Genomic DNA, 27,190 nt, shown 5'->3' on the forward strand with positions numbered 1-27,190 from the left:
TCTGAATGAAGGTTCAAACTAAACAGTTACTATATTTATAATATACGCAAGTGTTCGAGTACATAGTTGTTTGAATGTTATTTTATTGTTATTGCTGTCTTAATATTGTTAAATTTAGAGTTAGATTATATTGTTAGATGTTGATGAGTAAGTGTTTTGTCCAATTGCTGTAAAGTTTCATTAAATTCATAAATAAATAGTAATTTGTTGATAAGTGTTTACCATTGCTTATCCACCATGACGTTTTGAGAAGCGTGTATATCGATCCGAGAAGGGATGGCAGATAGGGAGGTTCTATTCAAGGCAAGCCATACACGAGTATAATATTAATCCGTCATATCATCCGGTTCCAGCAGGCCGGCATAATTGTGTCAACTGTCGCAGGGTAATCATATCTCGTCAGTCGATATGGAACCCCACTCCACTTATCATCAGATGCATTAGGTACGCTTTGGAAAGCACGTTTAAAAAAAAACTAGCTCTCCTACATAATATAATGTAAACTGTTTTATATGAAAAGCATATTTTCCTTCATAAACTTTATATATTATTCAATGTATTTATTGTGTATTAAACCTACTAAATGTTTAAATTCACAAATTAAACTTAAAGGCACCATGAATAATACAAAAACAATAAAATAAACTTGTTGCAGTAAATATTGACACATGAGGATCGCGTGAGTTTATTGAAAATTCTGCATGCAACTTTTTTCATAATTGCATATTAATTACTCAAACATTGGCCACGTTTCACCTTGCAATAATCCAAATAATGTTTGGTTATCACTATGTTTCATTCCAAAATTGTCCACCGCGTGCAATAAAGCAAGCCGGAATGTGTTACTATTGCAGTGGACATATTTTATAACGGCAGTGTAATAACATTGCGTTTTTATTTTTCTGTTTCCATGTGCAAGTGGGAATTTTTGTTTCGGTCTGCGAATTGGAATGTATTTAAACAATTTAATTGTGCTCTTGCGGATGAACACTTTATTACGTTTTTAAAATAGAGTGCTATAATGAAGTAGTTTTAATGTATTTTAGTTAAACTGTATGCGAGTAATAAGAATGCTATCATTTTTCCCACACCTGACTTTTTACGACCTTTAGCAGAAATTGATGGAAATATTCATCGAATCTAGGCTGTAAATATGTCAAGGATCGTGTATTTTTGCGAGTAAAGGACGAGTCGTGGATGTTTGCTTTGCCACAAATCAAGTGGCGCGTAACACGGTGAAACGCAAACCGACGTGCCTTTGTCCTGTCACACTAACTCTTTGTATTATTCTCGTTGAATAGAATTTTTGTGTCACTACATCGAGATTTATTCTTAAACATTTCATTGTAGATCCCTTCGGCAATTGCCTCGATAACAAGTCGACCGGTTTAATGTGTTTTTTAGGTAAATTGTGTTAGTTTTTGAAGTGGCGCTCTTGTGAAATTGACGCTTTTTGTTTGTATTTGCGTTTGTCGTTTGCGTTTACAAGTGAATGTCTTCCGTCCACAAATCAGTATTTTCTTCGCAATGTATCGCTTGTCGCCGTCTTATAAGGTTTTGTTTGACATATAATTTTGGTTCTAGTGGTAACTGGCAATAAGATTAAAGTAAAAGTTATACAGAAACGAACATGTTACATAATGTATAACTAATACATAATGTTAAATATTTATGCATAATAGGAGAATTATAATAAGAAATTATAACAGCCATGTATAATATACTGGCCTACAGGTAGGCACGGGCCTCATTTACTACTGAGAGAGATGACCTACTGTGCATTGGCAGACTTCACAAATCCTCAAAATTCTTATAAAGAATTGAGTAGTTATCATATCTGAATACCTGAATATGTATGCAGGTTGCCTCACAATGTTTTCCTTCACCTTTAAAACAAGTGATGATTCACAAAGAATACATACATAACTAGAAAAGTCAGAGGTGCGTGCTCTTCGGGTTTTGAACCTGCGGACATTCGTCTCGGCAGTCTATACCAGTCCCAACTAGGCTGTCACCACTTAATACTTATTATTATCACGGAATACCTCGTTTGAAATTATGTCACCCTAGTACTTTTTATTTTAGTATTGGAACATAAGTCGGGGCAATTAATATCATCAAAATAATTCACGTTAAAAACGTTAAAAAAATTGTAATAAACGCACATTAAAGCGGAAAAAAGATAATTAAGCCGATTGTGACTTAATCACAGGATTCCTTTTGATTTTTCTCATTTAAAAAGACGTCATCAGTTAATTGCTCCGAAACCAATAAAAAGAATCGTGAATTATGTTCACGTAATAACTTGCGGAATGGTTGTTCAGAAGTGGATGGGGGAGTACCCTCTAAGATCGGCTTGGGTTGTTGTGAAATTTTCTAGGGGAGCTACAGTGCAGTGGCCACACTGGATGCGAATTGCGAACCGTGCTCTAATAAATTACTGTTTGTATTGAAGTCTTTGATTTAACTGCAGTGTGTTTATGGAAATTACCATGATTTAGTGGTCGCACGTGTATCGAAGTCATTTTTATTGGGCTCTTAAGAAGTCTCTTATGAGTATTACTTAAAAAATGTATACAGGCTCATTTTGACATTGCTTTACTAAATGAAACCACATTATCTACTTGGAAATGACACTTTACAATAAGTTACTTGAGCCGTAGATGTAAAATAAAAAAGTGTGAGTTGCGAATAAAATAAATATAAAAAAAAAGTAATTTTAATTTTACGCGCCCTAAAGCAACTACTACTATTCTAAAAGAATTCGTTGCAGTGGCAACATCATACTTTCAGTCAGAAATATACCCACGCACACACCATATTCGCATTAAACTACAAAATAATCAAAGAATCAAAACTAAAATCAGGATTTTTGGTGAAAATATTAGGCACAATGTCATCAAAAGTGAAGACGAGTGGTGGTTTAACGCAATGTCAGAATGACCCTATATAAACATTAAAGATTTTTAAAAATTTATTATTAAAAAATAAATTCCTTTTCTATAATACTACTTAGTCTGAAGATTGGTCATTAAATTTATAAAATGTAGTATTTTGATCTTTTAATTTAAAGTCGACAAGGTCTGCATTTGCACCATCAACAACTTTGCTCTAGAAAATGGATATCGCCCTGTCGATTCCAACGAACTGATGAATTTACGATGGGATGTTAAATTTGCATTCGTGCTTTGCAAAGGCGACAGTTCGTCAAGTTAGAACATATCTGCTCGAGCATTGTCTATAATTTGAGCTTTTGAATTGCGCTTACCTTCGCCAATACATTTAATGTTATGCTTAGTACTTACAAATTTGAGCTATGGAATTGTTCTCTATATTTATTATTTAAAATAGTATTTATATAAATTTATTATCATAAAACAAATGCAATTACTACTTATAAGCAAAATTATAACAATATTTTTAATGCAGCCGTACACTATTATAATTAATTGTAATTTTTATTTAACTAATTAGATGAAAATTGATTTTCAACTTTGTGACTTAACAACCGCGTTTAAAGCATAAAATAAATTCATTTATATTTTATATTGTAAATTTGTATGCCTTTGAAGGTATTAGACCTCGTTCAGATGACAATTTTTCAATGAATAAAATTTTTAAACCAGTATTTTGCGCTAGTACGTGAAGTTATTATCTTATTCCTTAGCGCTTCAAAAGTGAGTCATAATATTAAAAAAAACACTCATAGGTGTTACTACTCATTGGTGTTTTACTATTATAAATGAAATAATAGTTGTAATTGTCCTTGTAATATATATTTTTTCTCACTACTTATGTACAGCTGTAAGTTTTTTAAATCAATAAATAAAATAATTAAATTAATAAAATAGTTATTAGTACGTGTGACGTAAAATCCTGAATTCAATTTCAAAATCTACATGGATATATAATATATTGTAGACAAAAACCTATTGAAAAGAAAACATGGCTGCCCTTTAGGCGTTATGCGTGACTGTTTAATGTTATGTTATTATTCTGTTTATTATCGAAATCATATCTAATATCTTTACCTTCCAGGATGTCAGCATCACACTCGTGTTAGCAATAACTAATTAGTGTTGTATAACGCAATTATTTGTTCTCAGAGAAAAAGCAATGTTTACGTAATAGGTGTCATCACGGACAAAATGATGTTTTTAGGTTAGATTTTTGGCGGCAAATAACGGTTATTTTATATGATCTAAAAATTTCGGAGGTAAATGAAAATTTGCTACTCGAAGTATAGAATGATGCATCCTGTTTTATTGTCATATTTTGAGTCATATTTCATAGTTTTAAATTGAGAAATCATTCACAGATATTTAGAGAAAGCTTCCGAAACGCACACAGGAATTATGCTATGCCATAAGGTAACCGAGGTTGGTTGTCTTCCGTGTAATGTCTGGTAGATTTTTACAATTCTAATTCAATTTTTTCGGTATTATGTTCTTGATTGAGTACAGTTTGACTAACGAGAGACTTTGCTTCGTACATGATAGCTAGAATTATGGCGTCATATCTTAATAAAAAGCTAAAACTATATACTGACCAAGGAGGACGACATTTGGAAGCCAGTAACTGACAATTTGGCACAAAACATATCCAGAGCCTGCTGTTCTATTACCAGAAACCACATAGCAGAAGATCAATTCCGCATGAAGTCAGTATTCCTACGCCAAATTGTTTGTAGAGCTTGTACGTATTCAGTTTAAAAGATTCGACCAGTTTTAGTTCCATTCGATAACGCTAGAGAACGTGTTAGAGGTTTTTCTTTCTTTTTTACCGAATAAATTGGCTCTCGAACATTCGAAATTAGCATATGTATCGGGGCCAATTGCACTCGCACATTGCTGTTCAATACATACTTTTTCAAGATATATTCCAAAATATGTATAGAAAGCATGTGTGATACGATTTCTGGGTAAGATGTCGTGTTATGTGTAATGCGGAATTGTGTCGGCGTATTGATGTCTTGTTAATATTTTTATTCTGAGCGTTTCATATTCAAATGATATTATCTATAAAGGCATAAAGGAAAGTGTTAGGATTGAGGTCACGTTTTAATTATGTTTTTGCACCTGACATATACTGCCGTGCTAAGCTGGCTGCTTAAGCGGGATCTAAAAAAAAACTTGTTTCTTATGTCGTAAGATAGTTTAAGAAATACCCATCCAATGAACTAACCTAATTAACGGTATCTTGTTTAGAACTTAATAAAAAACCTTAAAAGAGTTTCTCTATCTCAGTTTTATATACAAAACTTTAAAACTATATTAACAAAACTTCGATTATCTCGAAAAAAGGTTTCCCTGACATACCGCTTTTTCGCTTAGCATGGCAGTATAGCCATCCACCTGCACCTGGTAATTAATACACCAGTACTCGAAGTTACCCGCATTAGGCCAGGGTACACTAGGCCCACTGGTGAAAGGTCCATATAACTATATTCCTGCTGGCTTTCGTTTGAAACTTGTGTAAAATCTAATTATCATTATAACAATGTACAGACCGTATTTATGCATATTAGTACCTTTTAAACATAGTTACGGTTATAATATGTATTTATAATATTCTTTACATAATACATGGAAATTGCTGTGGTTGTTACATTAGCTCATTTAATTTATATTAAGTTACACTGTTAAGTTATATTTTATTGTAACAATGTTATTTTCCCAAATCAATAAAATAAAATAAAAATATAAGTTATGTTGGGTTTTCGGAAAATTTCATCTTTCGCCTCTGCTAGATCCTAAACTTAACCCTGTAGTACTAAAGCATTAATACAAGACTGGATTAATAGTAATTAAAATACTTAAACATTATTTTATATATCTAATATCTATATCACTACATATTATAAAACAAAGTCGCTTTCTCTGTCCCTATGTGTGCTTAAATCTTTAAAACTACGCAACGGATTTTGATGCGGTTTTTATTAATAGATAGAGTGATTCAAGAGGAACGTTTATATGTATAATAATAACATCCATTAAATAGTCAGCATTGCACCCGTGCGAAGCCGGGGCGGGTCGCTAGTTTAAGTATAATTTGGAGTTTTTGCCTCGCCTGTACCGCCTTTTCTCCACAGTCGATGTAACAGATGGCTACATCTAGTTAGTTCTGATTCCAATTTGATTTCTATCGGAAACTTGGAAAGTTAAAGATTATTTATCTACGTTTAAAATAGAATCTTATAAGATCTTGTTGAATTCTCTTAGATTATACGCCGGAAACATTTTAATTTGTTGAAATTTGACTTGGATAGGGGCTTTGTTGCTACAAATGGTAATATTTCTTTATTAAGCGTTATGATTAAGTGTTGCAAAGTATACTAATATTAGTTATGATGAACGGCCAGTTTACTCTATACTTATATAGTCTGAAGAGTTTGTTTGTTTCGCGCCAATCGCATGAACTGCTAAACTGATTTCGATTTTTTTTCACTAATAGTAAGCTACATTACTCCTTAGTTCTATAAGCTACTTTTTATCCCGAGAAAGTATTTATCCCAGAAAATCTTTTTCACGCAGACAGATCCACAAGCAAAAGTTATTTAGTATAAACAGAAAAATCATGCAAAATTCGTAAAATAATTTTGATCCATTTATTAAAATTACCATGTGAATTTATATGTTATCAAATCATCACTATAAAGGTGTTTTTTAATAAGTATTTGTTTATTATCAACTCCTATCTCCGAAAGTATGAAATATTATATTGTTTTAATGTCAAAATTCAAACAGCATTCTAAAATGATCCTCTAAAGTGGCAACTGTAGGGAGATGTTAAGTATTGTACAACAGCATCTTAAACCCAAAGCTTGTATTAACAATTCAAATATTTGTTCCTGTGGTATCAATGAATAAGGAATTCGTTGAATGAATCAGTTATGCTTTGTAATATTGTTTCATAGTTGTGTAACATTATATCTAATTTGGGGTAAATTTTGTAAAATATACAAAACGAAATCAGTACATTTTTAGGGGTAAAAGTAACCTCTATAATCTAGGGCTTTGTGTTAAATCCATACAAATTTATTTAGAGATATTTGCCCTAAAACAAACATACAAAATTATACGCGTAATATTTCTATACTTAATGTATCATATAGGTCTGGGATTAATAAATGTTATAAATTATATAGTTTGAAATTGGATCAGCCACTTCCGGACTCATCAGGTTTCAAAACTTACCTAATAGCTCAAATTAGCAACCAAGTCATCAAAATATTGTCAGTTCCGAACCAATATAAAGTATTCAAAACCAAACGTTACGAAAATGGAATAAGCAAATATAAACCAAGCATCTGTTAATTAACGCGGGAAGCGTCTAACAGCTCTAAATATTCACATCCAAGAACTTTTGCGGTACGTATGTGGAGAAATTAGCAAGAGCAATAACCAAAGGCAAATTTCTACTGAGAACATTAAAATCCTTAAATATTGTATCATTTCGCCACTACGGACTCTTGTTACACGTTTATATTCTGTTCTAATTGGATTATTATGCGGAAAGGACTGCTCAACGTGTGTCTACTATGCTTTGTATTGAGTTTCAGAACTTCAGAATAGCTAACTTATTTTATAAGTCTTATTCTAATGTAGTTTAAGGTTCGAGTTAAGAAGTTAGTGTTCTTAACGATTTTATTAAACTTCTATGCGAGTGTGCTTTGTTTTTGTTAGGGAAGATGTAGGGAATGGTAGAGGGTTAGATTTTTATTGGTTAGGGTTTGAAGTTGGATATTTTTTCATAGTTTCTTAAAGCGATGATCTATTAAATGTCCAAAAATTATAAAACAATGTAGACTCTAGCTTGTATCTAATTATAAACAGAGCTGGTTAAATCAGAAACATCGTCAAACATATTATAAAGGTCTCTGCTTACTCGGTTTGCGATTATTTGGTTTAGTGTTTTGGCATGTTTTTTAACGACCTGTAATTTCGGTCTGACTTTGAGTTAGGTTTACGACCTGTCATATCTAGGGTCTATTTAGAGTTTAGATGGTGACCTTAATCGATGTTTACCCGGGAACTCAACCGAACTGAACAATGTTGGCAAAATAGTAAATGTTTATGTTCAAAGGAAATCTAACTTGAATTTATGACTTTGTCAATAAATATGGAAACGCATATTTATTTGGCACAAAACATTAAGTTCCACATCCACATGAATGCGTCCAGAGCTCGCGACGGAGGAGTCATGCACAATAAATGTTTATTTTATTGATTTTCACACGGGCCTAGCACAATGCATCTTGCTTGTACATTAAACCGAACCAGATTTAGTTAGACATAGTCCTAAACGTTCAAATAATATTATTGGGGAGCGACTTTGGTCAATTAATAATAATGAGCATACAGCACGGCACCCTATTGTTGTGCAAAGTTTTTATTAAGATAAAGTTGCATTCGTATTTTTGTGTTACGCTAGTTGGAACCTTGTTCGCGTGAACGTAAAAGTAGAGTTTGGACAAGTTTTTGTTCTCGTCGCAACTGCTGTAAGCATCGATGTATTTTGCTGCTTTTATAAATGTATTAGGATATTATTAAACTAGAGCACAGCTATTCAATTAATTAGAAACATTGTACGCTGATCAATTAGCAGTGTCAGTTGAACTCTCCGGATGGGGAGACCTCGTGTAATAAGACGTTTCGCAATGCATTTGATCCCTCAATCACGTTCGCAGGAACTATAATTGCGACCTTCAGCCGAAGCGGAGGAGCGCTCACGCCCCCGTCACGGCGCCTAACGAATTTTTAATATACCGAAAACGTTTATAAACAAAGCGCGGTCGCCTCGGGCGGCGCCCTGTCGAGTTTAATTGCAGGTTTAGTGTCGGCGTTCATTAGGATATGCAGGCGCTTTTTTTAACACGATTATGACGTCGCAGGGTCGAGTCGGGTGTCAAGTCGGGTGTCGGTCGGGTGCCGGGAGGGTGCCGGCCGCAGGGGGCGAGGAGGGCTGCGTCACGTGCGAGGTCCGCACTCCGCAGCCCCACGCATGCGAGACCGCGGGGCGCCGGCAGCGCAGGCGCGGCCCCCGACCGCCCCCGGGCCCCGGCCCGTCAGTCCGCCGCCGGCCGCCGCGCGCCCCGCCCGCCTATGTTGCGCTGAGCCGCGCGCCGCGAGTGCTCTTCAAGTGATGTCGACTTGTGATTAGTGCCATGCTCGTGCTGCGCTGTGCCCTGCTGGCGGCACTGGTCGCCGCCGCCGCCGCCGCCTGGCAGGAGAACGTCAGGCCCAAGGTCTTCGCACAATTAGGTGAGTCCCACGTTGCACCACAAAAGTGTTTGTGTTACTCAACTCTGTTTGAAAATACTCCAAATAACCCTCGGACACATATTTTGACAGCGGCACGAAGTCGTGCGTGCCACGCTCCCAGTGCCCGTTCAATGTTTATGTTGTTTTGTTTGACGACAACGCGCGAACAAACACTCCATTCAAAAGTTCTCGTGTTTGTGTCAGAAGTGTCACATCTTCAAAGCGGATGCCAACTGTTTGATAACGATCATTAAACGAACCACGGCTTTATTACATCTGAATAACGATCTTTAGGAAAGATAAGATTCACTTGAAGCACGAGACGGACTTGTTGTGACTCTGTGTAAAACCGAACGGAACTTTCGGAAACTACGGCAGAGACACGTGCGCTCGTGCGCTATCGCGTGTTTTTATTTTCAAGTGCTTCACAAAGTTAGAAGTAGATAAAAAAGTGAGTTCAACTAAGTTTACTAATAAATGACAAAGACGTAAAGTTGAATGAGTAGTGTTTTTCTGCAGTTAAAGTTGTAGTAACGATGTCATAATCGATTATTCACACCCAAAAATTGCGGAACGTAAATGTTATGAGTGAAGTTTTTTCGCGACCGGCGTACGGAATGCATCAAAAGGAAACACAAAACCGGTATCGGTTTCGGTGACGTTCGCCGACATTCACATTCTAAATAGAATAAACAGAAATGTAGTAGCGAGCCTTGCGGTACGCCCATAACGAGGCACAGTCACGCGATCCACAGTTAGTCCTGCAGGAATAAAGCCAGTGTGCACAACTGGCTTCATTGTTTTATTGTGCCGCCTGCAATGCGGGGGACACGGCCACGTGGCTCTCATTAGTGCAACACAAAGCGAAGCAGTTTGTTCTGCGTTTTGCAATGTTACGCTCGGATTAGAGATCCGCACGATGTTTAACGTAGCGGATGAAACTTTGTCTGCACTCCGCATTTATGCTTTCACTGTCTGAAAACGCTTTTGATTGATTAATGAACGGGCCCGAAATGGAAACGGGTGACGTCACACGAGACGCGAATGTGCCCGACGCATATCCTGTCTCGCATCCGGCTATTGTTTTAGTTGTATTGCTTTTTGTTAATGCGTAGGAATGATGGAGTCGCTTCACGACTGGTAATCTAAAGCTTTTAAATGTTTCGCGTAGATAACGGCGAATAGTTGCAAGGCGGTAGAGTGCGTTAATTAGAATGCAACAGTTGGAGTGGCTCGTGTTTGATGTAGACTCGCTGAGAGTCAACACTTCTGGAAACATGATCCTTCAATCGAAATTGGAAGGGTCAGCGGGGTTGCGGCTTGCGGCTTATCACGACCTCCGTTTGATATATACAAAGCACGATGTATGTTTTGACTAACATTGGTACAGAGGGAGCGCACTAGGGCCGTAAACCATAGGATTCTTGGTTCGATTTTTGTAACCTAAACCAAAAACTGTGTACATTTTCGTTTAAAAATTAAAAAAAATCTGAATCCTTAGTATTCGACTTTGTATCGGATATAGTAATATTGTCGCCCCTACCGATAATACGAAAAAAGCTGAAAGAAGGCGTTAGTTGCGTCTCTCATACTCTATCGAAGATAAAAGGCGTGCATTAAAGACATTAAAATAAGCATAAGGTTTTTGAAAGATTTTCTTTAACTAAGTCGATGTGTACTTAATCCTAATGGCGTGTATTTTTATCGAGAGCTAAAAGACGTTGAACTTGCACTACAAATAACATTCAAGATTACCCGCATTAATTTTACACAGACGATTTGTTCGATTTAGAGATTGTATTAGATATAATATTGTTTTCACTCTTATATTATATACGAGCGATATAATATATTTTACGTTTAATCCTTTTAAATAAGTACTATACTCTTATAAAGATCAGCGCAATTTTCTCTATCTAATAAGACGCTATTTTTACAACGAGCCGAGAAAGTTGCTTTGGTTATGGCGTCTCGTATTCGTAAAAAATATGAACATCCTTAGAAATTATGTGTTAAAGTGTTGTCGTTTGCCTTTTGAAAATAATTCTTAAACTTCGGTCTCAATTGTCCATTGAGACACTGGTTACTATGTATAATTATTGGAACACAAAAAATGCTTGCAAATTGTGGTTTCGCGAGATATAAACGAAATGGCATTGAACCTCGAGTACGAGGTATCGATTACCTAAATTTCATAAATTCTTTATATATTACTCAGTCGTCATTCAGTCGCATGAACAGTAAATATTTCAAATACGTCAAACTGTATGCTTTGTTTTGCGCATAGCAACTAGAAAACACTTTTGTTCGTATTTTCAACACAATTGACATTAAATCTTGCAATCTAAAAAATATAATTTACTATTGCTTGCCGCTTCAACCGCGTAATGACTTACCCCGAAATAAAAATCTCGTTATAGGAATGAAAATAGTGCGTATAATCCAGGACGTGGTCTTAGTTTTCTTTTCTGATCTCTAAATCCGTTAAATGGAACGTTTACATCGAAATACCTTCACAAAAAGTATTTATAAATAATTTACAAACTACACAATCGCATTCAAATACATTTATCATTCTAATATTTTAATACGTGAAAATAACTTTGTACCCGTTTGTAAGCATGCGCACAGAAGAATGATCTTTACCATAAACTTCATATAGAAGTGTGTAGAAAAGTAAAATATATGTATATTCCAAACATACGACGACCACTAGTTCTAATATAGCGATAGCCACTATCTCTCAGTTATACATTAAAGTTATGGGGTCATATATATGGTACATAACACCACACTCGGATAACAGTGTTAGTGGTTGTTTTAAGATAAGTGGTTGGAACCTTGCTAACCCAATTTGTGGTAAGTGTTACTGCACTCTCGTTACTAACTGGTATTACCCACGAAGTGTGTCAGTGAATCCAACTAAAGTTTTCTTATAACTTGTTCGTATTAGCTTTGAATTTGTTGTTTTGAGAGAGTTGTGAGTTTTGTAATATGTGAATTTAATGTCAATTACGAACTTTATATAATGGAGTTATTATACAAATAAATCACATTTTTGGTAGCAGTTGTAATTATCCGTTGTGAAATGTAAGTATGTATATTCCCCATTCAAAAAGAAATGAAAACTGGAATCATGTTATATATAGCTTTTGTATGTCTAAGACAATGTTTATATAATCAGATTATATATTTTTTATCTAGTTAATAATTTAATTAATATGAATTTTATTATTAAAATCAAAACCTTACATCGCTCTACTAAACATTTCATTTATTGATTGTCACTTAGACATGATTGCCTTTTAAAAGTTAAAATTACAGTATTAATTTACAACGGGTACGTGTAGACCATACGTTTTAACTTGAAAAGTGTATAAGCGATAAGATTGAGATAGTTCAAATCAGTCGGTAGAGCTAACATAAACAATCGTAAAGTAGATATTCTTTACAAATACACGTCTCATCTAATGATAATAAAATAATATAATATTAATATCAGCCCTGTATTATATACTGTTCCAATGTTGGGCACGGACCTTCACTACTACTGAGAGGGAATAGGCTTTGTCCACCACGCTGGCCTAGTGCGGGTTGTTAGACTTCACACACCCTCGAAAATTCCTAGTAGAGAATTTCTGAGGTATGCAGGTTCCTCATGATGTTTTCCTTCACCGTTAAAGCAAGCGATAATTCACAAAGAATACACACATATTTTATTTTTTTAGAAAAGTCAGAGGTGTGATCCCCTGGGATTTGAACCTGCAGACATTCGTCTCGGCCGTTCCATAGCCAACTAGGCTATCGCCGTACGAACAATATAATATTTTTTAATAATATAATCAGTCTTCAACTATGTTACATTAATTTTGGCTTAACATTTAAATGTTTCATTATTCCTGTGCCCAGAGGCCTTGCCACATTACAGCGTAATTTACGTCGCCGATGTTCCGTTGCGTAACGTTGGCTATATTAATCCCAAACTTATTCTCTATATGACTGAGGAAAATACATTATTTCATTTACGTAAAATTTTGAAAATGTTCGATCGTGATTGTGTTTTGATCTTAACGTGTTTATGGTTAAGGAGATTTTAATTTAGGTTTCTAACTGTGTAAATATATAGTACTTTTAATGTCTGTAATTACCTATAGTGGTTAAATACAATTCTATATTGGTTTGTATGACACATGTGTAAAAGTTACTAAAGACAGTAATGGATATAATACGGCCATACGTGATATCACGCATAAGTAGAGACCACACACACATAATTTTCGAAAACAGAATTACAATACTACATCGGTATTTTCAAAAGTAGTATTATAACATAACCACATATAAAAATAAAATTATTAAAAACACAAAGAAAACACGCAATAAAATGCATACAAGAATTCTAGTTCAGTTTTAAATTATCAGTCGTACTTATAAAAAATTCGCGTAGCTATGCTTAGTTAAAACACAAATTTACTCGATCAGCTCAGTCAAAACCCGCCATCTTGCCTCTTAATAAGGTTTAAAATAGGAAACTCGTGATGATTTTGACAGCTATTTAAGCAATTCTTAACCACCTCTTAACGCTAAAACAAATTTATAAGTAAGACTATACGTCTTCGAGGTATATTTTAAAAGAATAATATATGAATCAAAATTATACGAAGAAAACGTGCAGTGAAATGCATTCATTCCAGTTTTAGGTTGTGTCTAGACCGGTTGTGTGGGCAGCCGGTGAAACGACCAACTGGATGCAAGAGGAAATCGTGAATCACTCTCTGAGTCACTGGCTTAGCTTAGGTCAGTAACTAAAAACCCTTTAACATAATTAAAACGCGTTTGTTGAATTCATTGCTTCTGAATTACCTTAGTCTTATAGTCAAGTTTATTGTAATAATATTCGTATTAATAAGTGAAAATCATTGCCCTTAAAAGTTTCTAGCCAATGAGTCATTGTCTTTAAATTTAAAAGTTTCTAGCCAATAGAATTTTATGAGTTCAGAGTCGTTAATTAGTAGAATTTATGTAAACATAAAGTCCTTACAAATAAAAGTCTCATCTTTAACTAAATAAAAAAGCACTGAGTGCCATGTATAAGCCTCAAAGATATGTAATGCTATTGTATTACTTAAATCAAATGGAAAAAATTAAGAAACCTCGAGGGCCCTGTCTTAACTGCAAAGATATGTAATGCTATTATACAACTTTCTTTAAAGGATTTTGATAAAAGGACATGCATCAGGAACGGTAAATTTAAAAATGGTTATTTCAAAGTAATCTACCACTTACTCAGAGGAGAAACACTAAAAACGGAAATAACATTCACAGCACGAACGCTGTACAAATAAATCCCACTTGAGACGATAACGCAAACTTAAAAACCATGATTTATGAAGTAAGGTTAAAACAGGTGCCGAAGAATATTTACCCTAACTTTAAACGTTATTATGAAAACCTTAAGTGCCATAAAATAACTGTACAAGGTGGAAATGTAATAAATTACTTAACAAGATAATGCTTTTATATCTGGATTGGTCGGTGCGTGTCGCCTGCTCAATGCGTATTTATTGGGTCATTCGTCAGACTGTACGCGGCAGTATTACGTTGGAGTGCATAATGTTCCGAAGGTACAAACCGTTAAATTTAATAAAATTTGTATAGGATTGGAATTTCTGTGCATTGGTATAGATGGGACAGCTGTTCGATGCCGTGTTTGCTCATATTTTTTGTTACTAGTGATCGTTAGTTGATTAGTACGAGCTAAATATTGTGGAAGCCATTATGCATCAGTTGCTTGACGTATGCAGAATTTTTTATTTAAGTAAATTTGTTAATCTTTTGTTACGTCAATACTGTCTCAATCATTAATATAAAAAGTTTAACATATCATCTTAAGTTGTAAATAATTATTTGTACAAATTCGTAACCTATAGTGGTTGTAAAGTGTAACTGTTTGCTCCCCCACGCGGCATTGTTTTTACCATACATTCATTTTTATACGAAACATGCAAAACGAAATAGATGAATGGAGAATCTCGCCTAAACCGATTAATCAATGTTACGTGGTTTATTGAGACAACCCGTTTAATATAAATACCGGCTTCGTAACCGCTAATCAAAAAAGGTACAAGAGTTCAAATATATATCGGCAACAATCGCTGTGAATCGGGAGGAATGCGGCCGCCGGGCTACATCAAAATGTGTTTAATGGTATCGCGATACGGTGACTAATAGATTGTGCAGCATCTTTGAGGTGCTTTCAAAGTGAAATGGTTTTTAAGGGCGCGTAATAAGGTATTGTTTCGGTTAAAGTGGTCCTGAAAGGAGACAAGTAGCACGCACGTGCGTCGCGGCTGTGGCGGAGTGCGGACGCGGTGGCGGGTGTGAGGCGCGGGGCGCGGGGGGCCAGATGTGGCGCCTCCTGGCGGGAGAGGCATTTTATGACGACGCGGTATTGTCTTCGGACAGGGTGGGATTTGCCGTATCTTTGTTTTTATTTTTGGTCACGGCGATTAATTTTTTAGGGACTCGCTCAAGCTCGTTAGGATGTTTCTGTTTTGAATTCTTTCTATTTGGATTAACATTGTAGTCGTCTTTGAGATGCTCTTTACAATAATTCATTGCAAACGTTATGTAAATTTCGAAACTTTAAGAGCGCTTGTATGATATCAGTATAAATAAAAGTCAAGTGAAATTGTTATATTGAAAAACTTTTAGCGAGTCTTATAACGACTGCTTCAAGTATATTTTAAAATTGTCTACCACTTGACGAAATAGAATAAAAACATCTTTACCGAGGATGGCTTTGAAATTATTTTATATCAAAAATTGAGTTTTCAACTTTGGAAGTTTTCTTTGTAATTCGGATTAGATGGAAACACTCGACGGGCGTGACGTCTCTAGTTTATACTGGAGTACAATCAAATTAACACTTTCTCACGTTAATTGAAGGCGCATAATATCTTTTCCCTACGTATTTAATTAGATATTCATAGCAAACGGGGATAGAACGTTTCGCAATCGATCGCGCCAGGTGTTCTATTCATGTTCGCATGAAAAATGGGCTAGAATCGGAATCAAAGAAATATGGCGGATGAATGGTGGTTTTATCCAACCCTTGCTGACGAGGGCAACGCAAACATTGGTTCAGTAATAAAAATATTTGTCGAAATCCTCAATAGGGGAAGGAAGCGTGTGTTTTTTTCGCAGAATAGGCCCGCGTGTGTCTAGTCTATTGTGATGCAGTTTAAACCGGGATTAAAGAAGCCAATCATGAACACGCACGGCAGGGAGTTCAATCCATTTTGGTACTAGAAATTAACAACCCTCATTCTCATCCCCTCGTTTGCGTTAATTAACAAAAACCAAGTACTTATTGCACATAACTTTTTTATTGCTCGTAAATGGCGCTTATTAAAAAGTCTTAACAATGTTCACGTAACAATACCGGCATCAGCAATAAATCTTCATATTCGTCCTCATTTGCAGCGAGGCGCGTATAAACCCCTCGTTTGAAAGGCACCAATGAATGGGACGAAGTCAATGGGTTGTAAGAAATGGGCCAGTGACGTGAGTCAGTAGGCAAGTGAAACGTGTTCGGCGACCATTTTACAAAGACACCTGAGCTGAGAATTCTTGTTAAATCACAAGCGATGTAAGGCCGTGCGAGTGGATCGTGGAATTTTGTGACTGCTTAAAAGTTGGCCACTTTTACAACGGTTACTCGGGAGTGTTTGTTAAGCTTCTAGTTGGGTACCGCTTGCAACATTTGTTGATCACATTTTGTGAACTTATTTCTTAACAATTCTTACAGTAACTACTATAACTTAGAATTCATGACCTGTAGAAACTTAACTTATAAAAAGTTATAAAATGGTCGATTTGTTACAAGAAAATAAATATTTAAGAATATCTTAACATTCCTAAACCTACCTTGTATTAATAACTTCAATATAAAATAATATTACCAGACGTAATATATGGAGGGTTCAATGTTATTTGGTGCGTGTTCCAAGCCACGTTAATGAGCCAGGTGGTTCTTGCACAATGTGTCCCGCCAACAATGGAAATGTAGCGGCTAAGGGTGAATCGCACATGTCGCCATACGGATTCATACGTCGGCATACGAAAGTTATTAATGATTATAAATCCAATCAATTTATGGTATTTATAGAGTAATTATAGGAAAAAAAAATTTAATATGTCATTTGAATATGTAGAATCAGGTGAGTTTTGGAATGTACTATTTTGTGTTCTATTTTTACACTATTTTGTTCAACTAAAACGACTTTTTTTTTATTTAATATCACCTGCGAATCGATACAAGTGTTACTCAAATTAATATCTGAGAACTTTATATCAAAGAAAACCGCCGGCTAATTTCCTATGAAAATATTCTCCTTAACGTCAAAGGGGTCTTAGTAAGGTATTTGACTTTATCGTTTCCGTCAGTGAATTGTTCGTACGTGTTACGATACCAGAAAAAAAGCGTGCCTTGAATAACTAATGGCCTGTGCAGATGATGTATTTTAAACGCGCTGACAACGCGCGTTCAAATGTTTTGTGCGTTGCCAGTGACACACAATAGTGAATTATAAAATGTACACAGTTCCATGCATCGCGTTTTTGTACGTTTTAGTTTCGTTTGTCCAGCTTTAAAAAACTTCATGTGCATACTCTCCAACACCAAAATGGTTTGTACAGTTTTTTTTGCCAAAATTTGCAGAATATTTTGTACCCGACTCGACAGCAACCACACTGCGAAATCCACTGTTATGGCTCTTTCTGATGAGACTTTGATGACATACATTCCGGGATCAGCCAGTATGCATCCAAAGGCACGTCGCTATAATTCTGGCAACTATTTTGGTTGTCAGCTTATACTGAAATGTTCGCCTAGTTGTCGCAGTTGGGACATGGAATATGTTATACACATTCTTTTTTTAGATACCACGATAGTAAATTGTTCTTCTTTCTCTTTCTTTAGCAAGGGCAATCTCATGTTGACTATTATGTTTAAACCACCCGGCGCTAGATTTGTCCTTTACAGTTATTTTCGCAACGGCCAACAGCCAATCAAACGCGGCAGGAAACATTAGTCGTACAGCATTTATCCTAAAAATAACTGTGCGTCCCTTTTACACTTGAACTTGAGCTAGGTTCACTGACCGAAGGGTTAACGTCGATAACCATCTTCGTCTCTCATTGAACTATTTTTAATAATATATTTTTCTTCGTTGAATTTTACTTTGATTTAGCACTGGAATATTCTTTGCTTGTGGCAAACGTTTTAATATTTTATGTAAGGTTCAAAAGCTCAGATGTTAGAGCAAGTTGAATGCGCAATATTTTTATTGACTGAATGTACGTTAGCGAGAGAGAATGCATTAATATATAAGTAGATGTTAAAGGTCTAGTGGATTTGCAAATTTGCTCATTACATGTGTGAAAGTGAGATCTGAAATGAATGATTAATCTTGCATATTAGGCCGCTTTTTATAATTTTTCGCATAGCCATATAGGCAACATACTGATTATACAATTGCATATTATACACAATTACGCCTTCATTCCAAAGCGGTAGACAGAGGCGTAACAGGTGCACCCACTTTTCGCCGTGATTATTTTTTGACATTGCCCCTATTTTTTTTGCTCTTTTCGGCCCAACTCGCGATTCGAACTTGTAACGCGGTAGTAGTACTCGACCGCGTACGCATTACAACTACACCAACGAGCCAGCATTTACATTATAATAAATATTTAATTATTATAGGTGCATGATGGAGATATACGCCAAAAAAATAAAGTATATTCGAGTATATATATGTGTAGAAACGGATATATTTCGCAGGTAGCGGAGCAGGGACGCAGTATTATCAAGTATATCGGGTCTAGTATCGATTACTCTATATCGGTAATGCGACCGACGACGTCCCGCCGTTGCCAGAAATAATGTTTCCTAGCCGCAGTGATGGCTTTCAATCGATAAAAAAAATCGATAATCGAATCATATTGGATTCTAATTATTAGCCAATAATATACATAAAAGATTCATGTATTGAATAAGGAATATATAAGTTTCTTATTTTTAGTATAGAAAATAATTCTTTGACCAACCAAGAAAATGTTACTATTTTGATGAATTGTAGTTCAAACAAATTATTTAATAATTGTTTATTTACGAATTAACTTGGTTCTTTAAATATCATTGATTGTATTGTTTTTGTAGTCAATATTATAAATAGGAAATCGAAATACTTCTTTTTTCTTTTCTTTCTGCGATGAAGACCTAATAGACCCTGCAGCGGGAATAGTTATTTTGATGGAGTCAATGAAAAAAGTGGTCATTAGTAGTGTACACTGTAGTCACTTAGCAATATGGTAGAGTCTAGGTAGTGCTTCATACCAAACCGTTAAAAAGACAACGATTCTTGGGTCAGCAAAGCAAATTCAGCTTTATTTTCTTTGACTTCTGAACTAGGTCATGTCTGTCCTATGGGAAACATGGCGGTTCATTTACGTACATTATTAATCCGAAAATGCGGCTTAATCTCTTTCTTAAAAATATATTGAAAGATATAAAAAAAAATCAAACATAAAAAATGCAATATTTTTGTCAGTTTGCTTAATTGCTTGTAGTTAAAGAAAATATTGGCTAAGGTATATTTACACTATCAAAAAAAACGAGTCAAGTTTTGTTTTAAGGTATAAACGTGCTTAAGGTGGACATAATAAATATTCTTCGAAGCGTAATTATAGTTTGTAAACATGATAGTAAACTTACAATACCATCAACCTGCTTTACACCGATCAATACGCACTGTTTAAACGAATAATTCATGCAAACCTATCCCGATCAGAAATAGAGTTGTTCAAAGGAAACTTGGAGCCGTGTGCGGTGCATACAAGTTTGTTTTAACAAATGTGAATTCCAACTATTTTCGGACGCGTTCCTTGGACATAATTGACATGTTTAAATTAAAACTACATAAATCCGTTGTGGATTTTGTGGATATTTTAATGTTGATTCAGTGTTAAAAGTGGAAAGTTAAATAAAGCAAGTTAAGACGGAATCAAAGCTATGTAACAGACGCTTCGTATTTTAGTTTTAAAAAAATCTATGTACTACAAGTAGCTATTAATTTTCCGGAGGTTATATATGAAAATATATCATGTTAAAGGCTTGAATGTTTGTTAGTTACTCATGCACAAATCATTAGTAAATTGGCATGTAATTAGATCTTTTATCCGGAAAATTCATGGTTTCCGTGAACATATACTGGAAAAAGTACAACACAAACACTATCAAAATTATTCAATAAAATTAAAATGGTCATTAAATCAACACCGATATTGATACTTATGCGTATAATTGATGAACGTCTACTGGAAAGTTGGTGCGAAGTTAAGACGCCCTTCCCGTTACCAAGTCATCTTACGCTTACTTACTTCCTTAGTGACATTGGATTAGTTCGGCGGGAAGTTGTTGTAAGTTTTCGATGTGACATGATCTCTTGGTAACTTACCCGCGGGCAATAATTAAATAATTGTACCGAATTTTGATTGGTATGTAATGAAATTATAATAATATCAGCTCTGTATTATATATCTACTTCCCTCTGTTGGGCACAGGACTCTTCTACTACTGAGAGGGTTTAGGTCTTAGTCCACCACGCTGATCTTTTACGGGCTGACTTCACATACCTGAGAAATTCTTGCTTCACGAAATTATAATGGAATTGTGAATTTCAGAAATATTCCAAAGTATGCCTCCATGGCCTAAACATATGGATTGCTGATCAAGTCGAGGGTACGTTTCATCGGACAAAATTTCGTGTGGGTATACTAACATGATTTGCCCGCGATTTGATTAGTCTTAAGGGACTGACGTCAGGCAAGCGGACTGTCGTAAAACGGGCCATGTGGTTACTGCTACATGAGGGACAAGTTCTTTTGTGCCGACACCGCAATGGAGTATAAGGCAGATGAAAGGAGACCTATGATTGAAAATAAAACTATGTTTCTAATTTTATTGTGGTTTTTTATATTATTATTTTCTTCCGACGTTTCGAAGACTACGCGTTTTGGTCGACAGAAATGTCCAAGTCACAATAATCATATAATTGTAAAATGTAGGTAGATATTGTAACTTTTACTGTTCAGATGACGAAGATGGTGAAGCGATGCAGTTTTACAAGCCGGGTGTTATATCTGGCAATATTTTACATAAGAATTTTATATGTATACTGTCTCACTGCTGGGCACGAGCTTCCCCTACTACTGACAGAGATAAGGTCTCAGTTCATCTCGTTAGCCTAGTGCGGGTTGGTAGACTTCGCATACTTTCCAAATTATTGTAGAGAAATTCTTAGGTATGCAGGTTTCCTCACGATGTTTTCCTACACTGTTAAAACAAGCGATATTTCCCAAAGAATAGCCACATAATTTTAGAAAAAATCAGAGGTATGTGCCATAGGCTTTTGAACCGAACATTCATCTCGGCAGTCCGTTCCAAAACCAACTAGGCTATCGCCGCTTATAATATTTCTATTACGTTCCTTATTTTCTTCGAAACAATTTAGAGTTCCTAAAGCGAGTTGAGTTACGTAAACAACAGAGCCCGCTGATATTTCAGTTTTATTAAAGTTATTGTCTGCGCCCGATGTTATGCCGTTACGAATGTGGCTTTTTATGACATATGTCACACGTAATTGCTTAGGAGCGGCTCACTCCCCCGGGCTCCTTTAGTAAAGTTAGCGCTGCCGAGCGATTTTAATCTCTATTGCCTTCGTAAATCGCAACCACAGGCCCAGTTATAAATGTAATTTCATACTGTTTTATTACTAGTTCCCAGTTAAGGTAGGAAGTGGTACGGAAGAATAAAGTGCCCGAACAACATTCTGCTGTTTTTATTGTTGGTCAATTCATAATTAGCCGGTTTTTATAGTGGCCGGGCCTTTGTTTGTGTAGGGTGTAAATGTGATGAAATTCCGTATTATTCGCCTTTACTGGACGTGTTTATATGAATAAATGATGACGTGGTTTTATAATTGCGAGCTGTGGACAATGCGTGGTTTTGCTATGTTCTATTTTTGAAATTATAACCTATTATAGTTTATTTGTCAATAAATAATTGTTTTTGGGATTGCTGCTCATTATATTGTAATTAATTTATAATTTGTGTGTTCAGTGATACGGATTCACAACAATTAGCTTATTAATGACAGGTACCATGGTCGAATAACAAATAATTACAAATGGTAAATATGTGTTAATTAATATTTTTGTCGCTTTAATATGTGTATTTAGTTCGTGAAACCGATGATTATACATTAAACGCTTGTTCATAATCATTGAATAACACAATTCACTTAGCAATAAAATTGGTCACAAAAACTTCACGCCATAATGCCCGCTGTAACACATGCACAATGCACATAGCTGCTTAGCACCAGAAATAGACAGGACGCTGTGGTCTAGCCAGAGACAATCGCATACGAGTGTGCTTCCACCAATGATACTTCTTTACATATTATAAGACAGAGCTGGTCGAGGTTGTCTGAACGCGATAAACTCTAAAACTACCCAACACGTTTTGATGAAATGGTATGGAGATAGTTTGATACCCTGGGAAGGACGTGAGCTATTTTTATACTGGGATAAATATATAGTGGGACTTTTATCCCAGAAAAAATCTTATATGCGGGCGAAGTCGCAACGAAACAGCGTCAATAAATTAATTGCATTATAGTCTACAGTTTGTCACTAAACATATATGTTATATGTTTTGTATTTAAGATAATGTGTAAATACTAAATACCACAAACTACGTTTAGCACGCAGCGCAACAAAATCCCCCGCATTTCGCAACAAAATTCGCAAACTAAAAACGTAATTACAATAATTTTCCGCCTTAAACTAATGTAAAAAGAATATAACTCTATTCTAGTGAGCGAATGTAAAAAATGCCGGGGCCGCGAGAAATGGCTGCCAGGCCGCCAGGCTGCCAGCCTGCCAGTAGGTTTTATTAAACGCTATGCCGCGGTCCTCCCGCCATGTGCCAAACAGCTGCGCCAACCGATTTTTTACCAACTTCAACTTTTGACCCCACTTCGCTACGATCATTCATATGGGAATTGGTTTTTTCTGTACAAGTTTTAAAGCAATTCGGAACGTAACACCGGCGGACAGAGTGCCTATTTGTATGTGTCCGGACACAATTTATACCGAGTTGTGATGGCTAAAATTAATTGGTTAGAATTGTACAAGTAGATGTTTTAAGAAAGTTTACATAGGGGTTTGTTTATATTGTATTGTGGAGAGACAATGGTTCATTTAATGTGGATTTGACCCGTTTGTTCTCATACAGAGCAATCAAAATAATTTAATCTATTTTAGGTATTGGTGTCTAGGATATTATTTTGTTTTTGTATAATAACTTAATTATATAATTAGGTATAAATTTAAATCAAAATTGTAATAGGCCACAAATATTAACATCTGGCACCAATTATTCAGAAAACATCTGAAATGCCTATAAATCTAATTCTTGAATGTCTTTATTACCTCCATTACTGTCAACATAAATTTGAATGTCACGTAAAACATCCATGCTCTCAGAGAACTACCTTTATTTTTAGTTCTTTGAGAACCAGATATTAAAACCAAATTTTATAACAATTTTAGCTCTATGATAGTACAAAATAGTTTTTAAAAAGCCAAATAGGCTTATGATGACAACCAGTTTCACAAATACTTTATTAATCCAGATGTTTCTAAATTATTAGAGATATATCTGCAATCAAATCTCTGCCTTATAATAATGCTGTCTAGAGCGTTCTACAGTTGGATTCAACTGTGAGATCAGTATAAAATATTGCAAGAACGTAGTGCGGTGTTCAAGTTCTCAGTTCTTATTAGTGGGTCAGCCTTATTTTTTTTATGAGCAAGCGGGACAGATGTTTGCGCGTTTGGCTGTATCACATATTGTTTTTTGTGTTGATTTAATTTGAGTGCGACATCCTCTTTATGTTAATTTCTATACAATTAATTCTTTAGTTTTGAATAAGTATATGAATATTTTTTATTTTTATAAGAGTATTATAATGTTTCTATTTTAGTCTCGTGTATAAAATGATCTATGGGTTGACAGAAACCAAAAAACTGCTTAACGAAATAAAATTGTATTTATATTCTCAAATAATAACTCTTAGAATAACTCAGTAAAGTTTATATTTAAATTATCTTTATACATATAATTATTTAATGTTAGTTTTTTTTAACATTCATTCACCTAAAGTAACGAGAATACATAAAAAGTGTCAGCTTATTTTGAGACGAGCTCATTATTTTATTAAAACAATTTAGACGTTGAACTATGAGCGCAAGAAGTTCATCACGAACTATGTAGTGATTCTCCGATAAAGTGTGCCCTAATTTGTTTTGCGTTTTAAAGGAGAATGCCCATTTTTGTATGAAAGTTGGGCTACGCTTGCGTCTGTACAAAACCTTCACTAAACTATAGGGAATATATCCTAGTTTTTATAAAAATGTAAAACAATTGGATAACGCGGTTATTTTGAGGTTAAGTATGGACTGCAATAATGTACGGTAGAAAGTAGTTACGTGCCTAAGTAAGTTCAATATTGCAGTACCTAATTGTTATTGCAATAAACAATTATTGGACGTTCTTTTCACCTAGCTTTAATTGCCCTCAAAAGAAACTGATAGGTAGTAACATATCTGATAAAACGAAACTTCAATAAAACTTCTAAGATAGAATGACGGAATATTAGTTTTTCCACGGAGGATATGTTACCTGACCTTTTGTGTATATATTTTTCTGAATTACAACTTATTCTATTAGATGGATTACCTTATCTTTTTTTCCACCTACCATTATCTCACTCCAATATGGCGTCAATACATATTGTAGAATATATTCAGCTTAGCTTTTATGACCGGCCGTATGCCTGACGCCAACCGTCTTTGGAGGATTCTGATCCCAGGCAACTCACTTCACAGCCTGATTAGGCTAATAGTTAATTATCATAGGGAAAGAAAAATAAAACGAGAAATACGAAATCCTATGTATATTTTTATATAGATGTATATTTTTAATAGAGGTTATATTCTTGGCATCCCAAAATGAAAACAAGAATTTGATATAGCTGCAGCAGGTTTATATATACTCTTGAACTGAGTGAATCACTTCTTGCAGCGCTGGGTGGGTCATGTCATATTGTCTGTGAACCTCTCTATTAGCTGATCTCCAGTAGGCAGCACAAACTCATTCCAGCATTGAAACCTAAAATATAATGTAGAAGTTGAGTAAACATGTTTCCATTATTATTATTGTTAAACTGTTTTCTTTAACTTTGGCAAGATTTTTCCGACATTGTGGGTATGTTAATAATAATCTACATAACTTACAAACTGGACAGCTCGTCCAAGAAATATACTTGTTGCTGTGGCACCGCAAAGGTGCAGTTAATACACCGCCAGGATAAGCCGTCTCGATTAACTGTCCTGGGTCTAGGCTCTGGACGACATTGTGTTGCTCACTAAAAGCCTTCCGTCTCAAAGTTCGAAACACACACTATATACGTTGTTTTTTAACAGACGATTTCTCGACTAAACATTAATATACATAAGAAAAACACTCCGATCTTGAGTAAGATAAAATATTAAAATATAATATATTATAATGATTTAACATTCAAACAAATCTGAAGTGTCAAAATGTCACTAATTTCGGTTGCCAGTGTAATTATAATCTGTACCCATATTTTTATAATTAAAAAATAAAGTCCAGACATGTTTTAGCTGACTTTAGTATTTCTGTCAATACAAGTACAAGTCGCCATTTGTTTGTTTTTGGAACAATTAATATTTTCTCTTTTTTACCAGCTATTTGGAGTTTGGTCATAATTATTAAGTAAAATGTATTATTTTATAACAATATATTTGAGATGAATAAATATATTGTTACAGAATAATATACATATATATTATAGATTCAAGTACAAGCACATTTTTTGTACATATTTACTTTTTTATTCCATTTAAAATGGGAATTTGTTATAAATTGGTATCATTTCGCCATATTGGCAGTAAATTATCCGGTGTTTCATTTGCAACAATTAAACAACTTTTTTTTTTTCATATCTTTTAAACCCCCATTCGCTTACGACTGAAATAATTACAAATGAAGTAATAATTAAAATGATGATTTTCTGTGGATATTTGGTTAAGACGCATGACTGACGCAAAGATAGCCTGGTTTTGGGCATTGTCCTTTCTATCATTTAGACTATGGCAGTTCGTAGAAAAAATTAACGTTTCATTCTTTCTATTTAAACATGTGGGCCACAAAAGTAGCTGAACAAATTCAAAATTTCAAATCGCTTTTAAACTTTTGTGTCCTTATCAACAATAGATTTTTATTCACTAAAACAAAATTCAAATGGTTAACATTGTTTTAGATAAAGAAAAAAAATCGATTGAAGTTATTGAGCAGAAGCGTTCTGAGATTTTTTGGCTGACTGTATCTACTATGTAACATGTTAATAATTAAATTATATATAGAACGTATATTTGATAAATAACAATGACTATTTCATACCGTTTATCTCAATTAAAGTACATCAATACTAATATAATAAAGCGCAACGGTTTGTCTCTTTGTTTGAATTCTATAATCTCACTAAACCGATTTTGATTTTTTTTCACTAATAGGAAGCTACGTTACTCTTGAGTACTATAGGCTACTTTTTATCCCGAGAAAACTTTTATACGTAGGCAGAGCCGTAGGCAAATATATTTGATATTTTTTAATATCCAGAAGGTAATTTTATTCCAATAAATTGTACAAAACATTTTCGTTCCAACGTTTTATTCGAAACATGTACACTCGAAGTTTATATTGTTAT

At 34.8% G+C, this 27,190-nt stretch overlaps 1 protein-coding gene across 5 annotated transcripts in view; it reads left to right on the forward strand.

Moving 5' to 3' along the window:
* Positions 1 to 9,081: 9,081 nt before the first annotated feature.
* LOC115444216 (semaphorin-1A) overlaps positions 9,082 to 27,190 on the forward strand; it is a 352,349-nt gene continuing 334,240 nt past the window's right edge. For all 5 annotated transcript variants that reach the window (XM_037439219.1, XM_037439220.1, XM_037439222.1 and 2 more), the window contains exon 1: positions 9,082 to 9,263. In XM_037439219.1, coding sequence (XP_037295116.1) covers positions 9,167 to 9,263 — 97 coding nt within the window. In that variant the 5' untranslated portion in view covers positions 9,082 to 9,166. The remainder of the gene's footprint in view (positions 9,264 to 27,190) is intronic.

Source organism: Manduca sexta, chromosome 16 (genome assembly GCF_014839805.1).
Source record: "Manduca sexta isolate Smith_Timp_Sample1 chromosome 16, JHU_Msex_v1.0, whole genome shotgun sequence".
NCBI classification, from domain to species: domain Eukaryota; kingdom Metazoa; phylum Arthropoda; class Insecta; order Lepidoptera; family Sphingidae; genus Manduca; species Manduca sexta.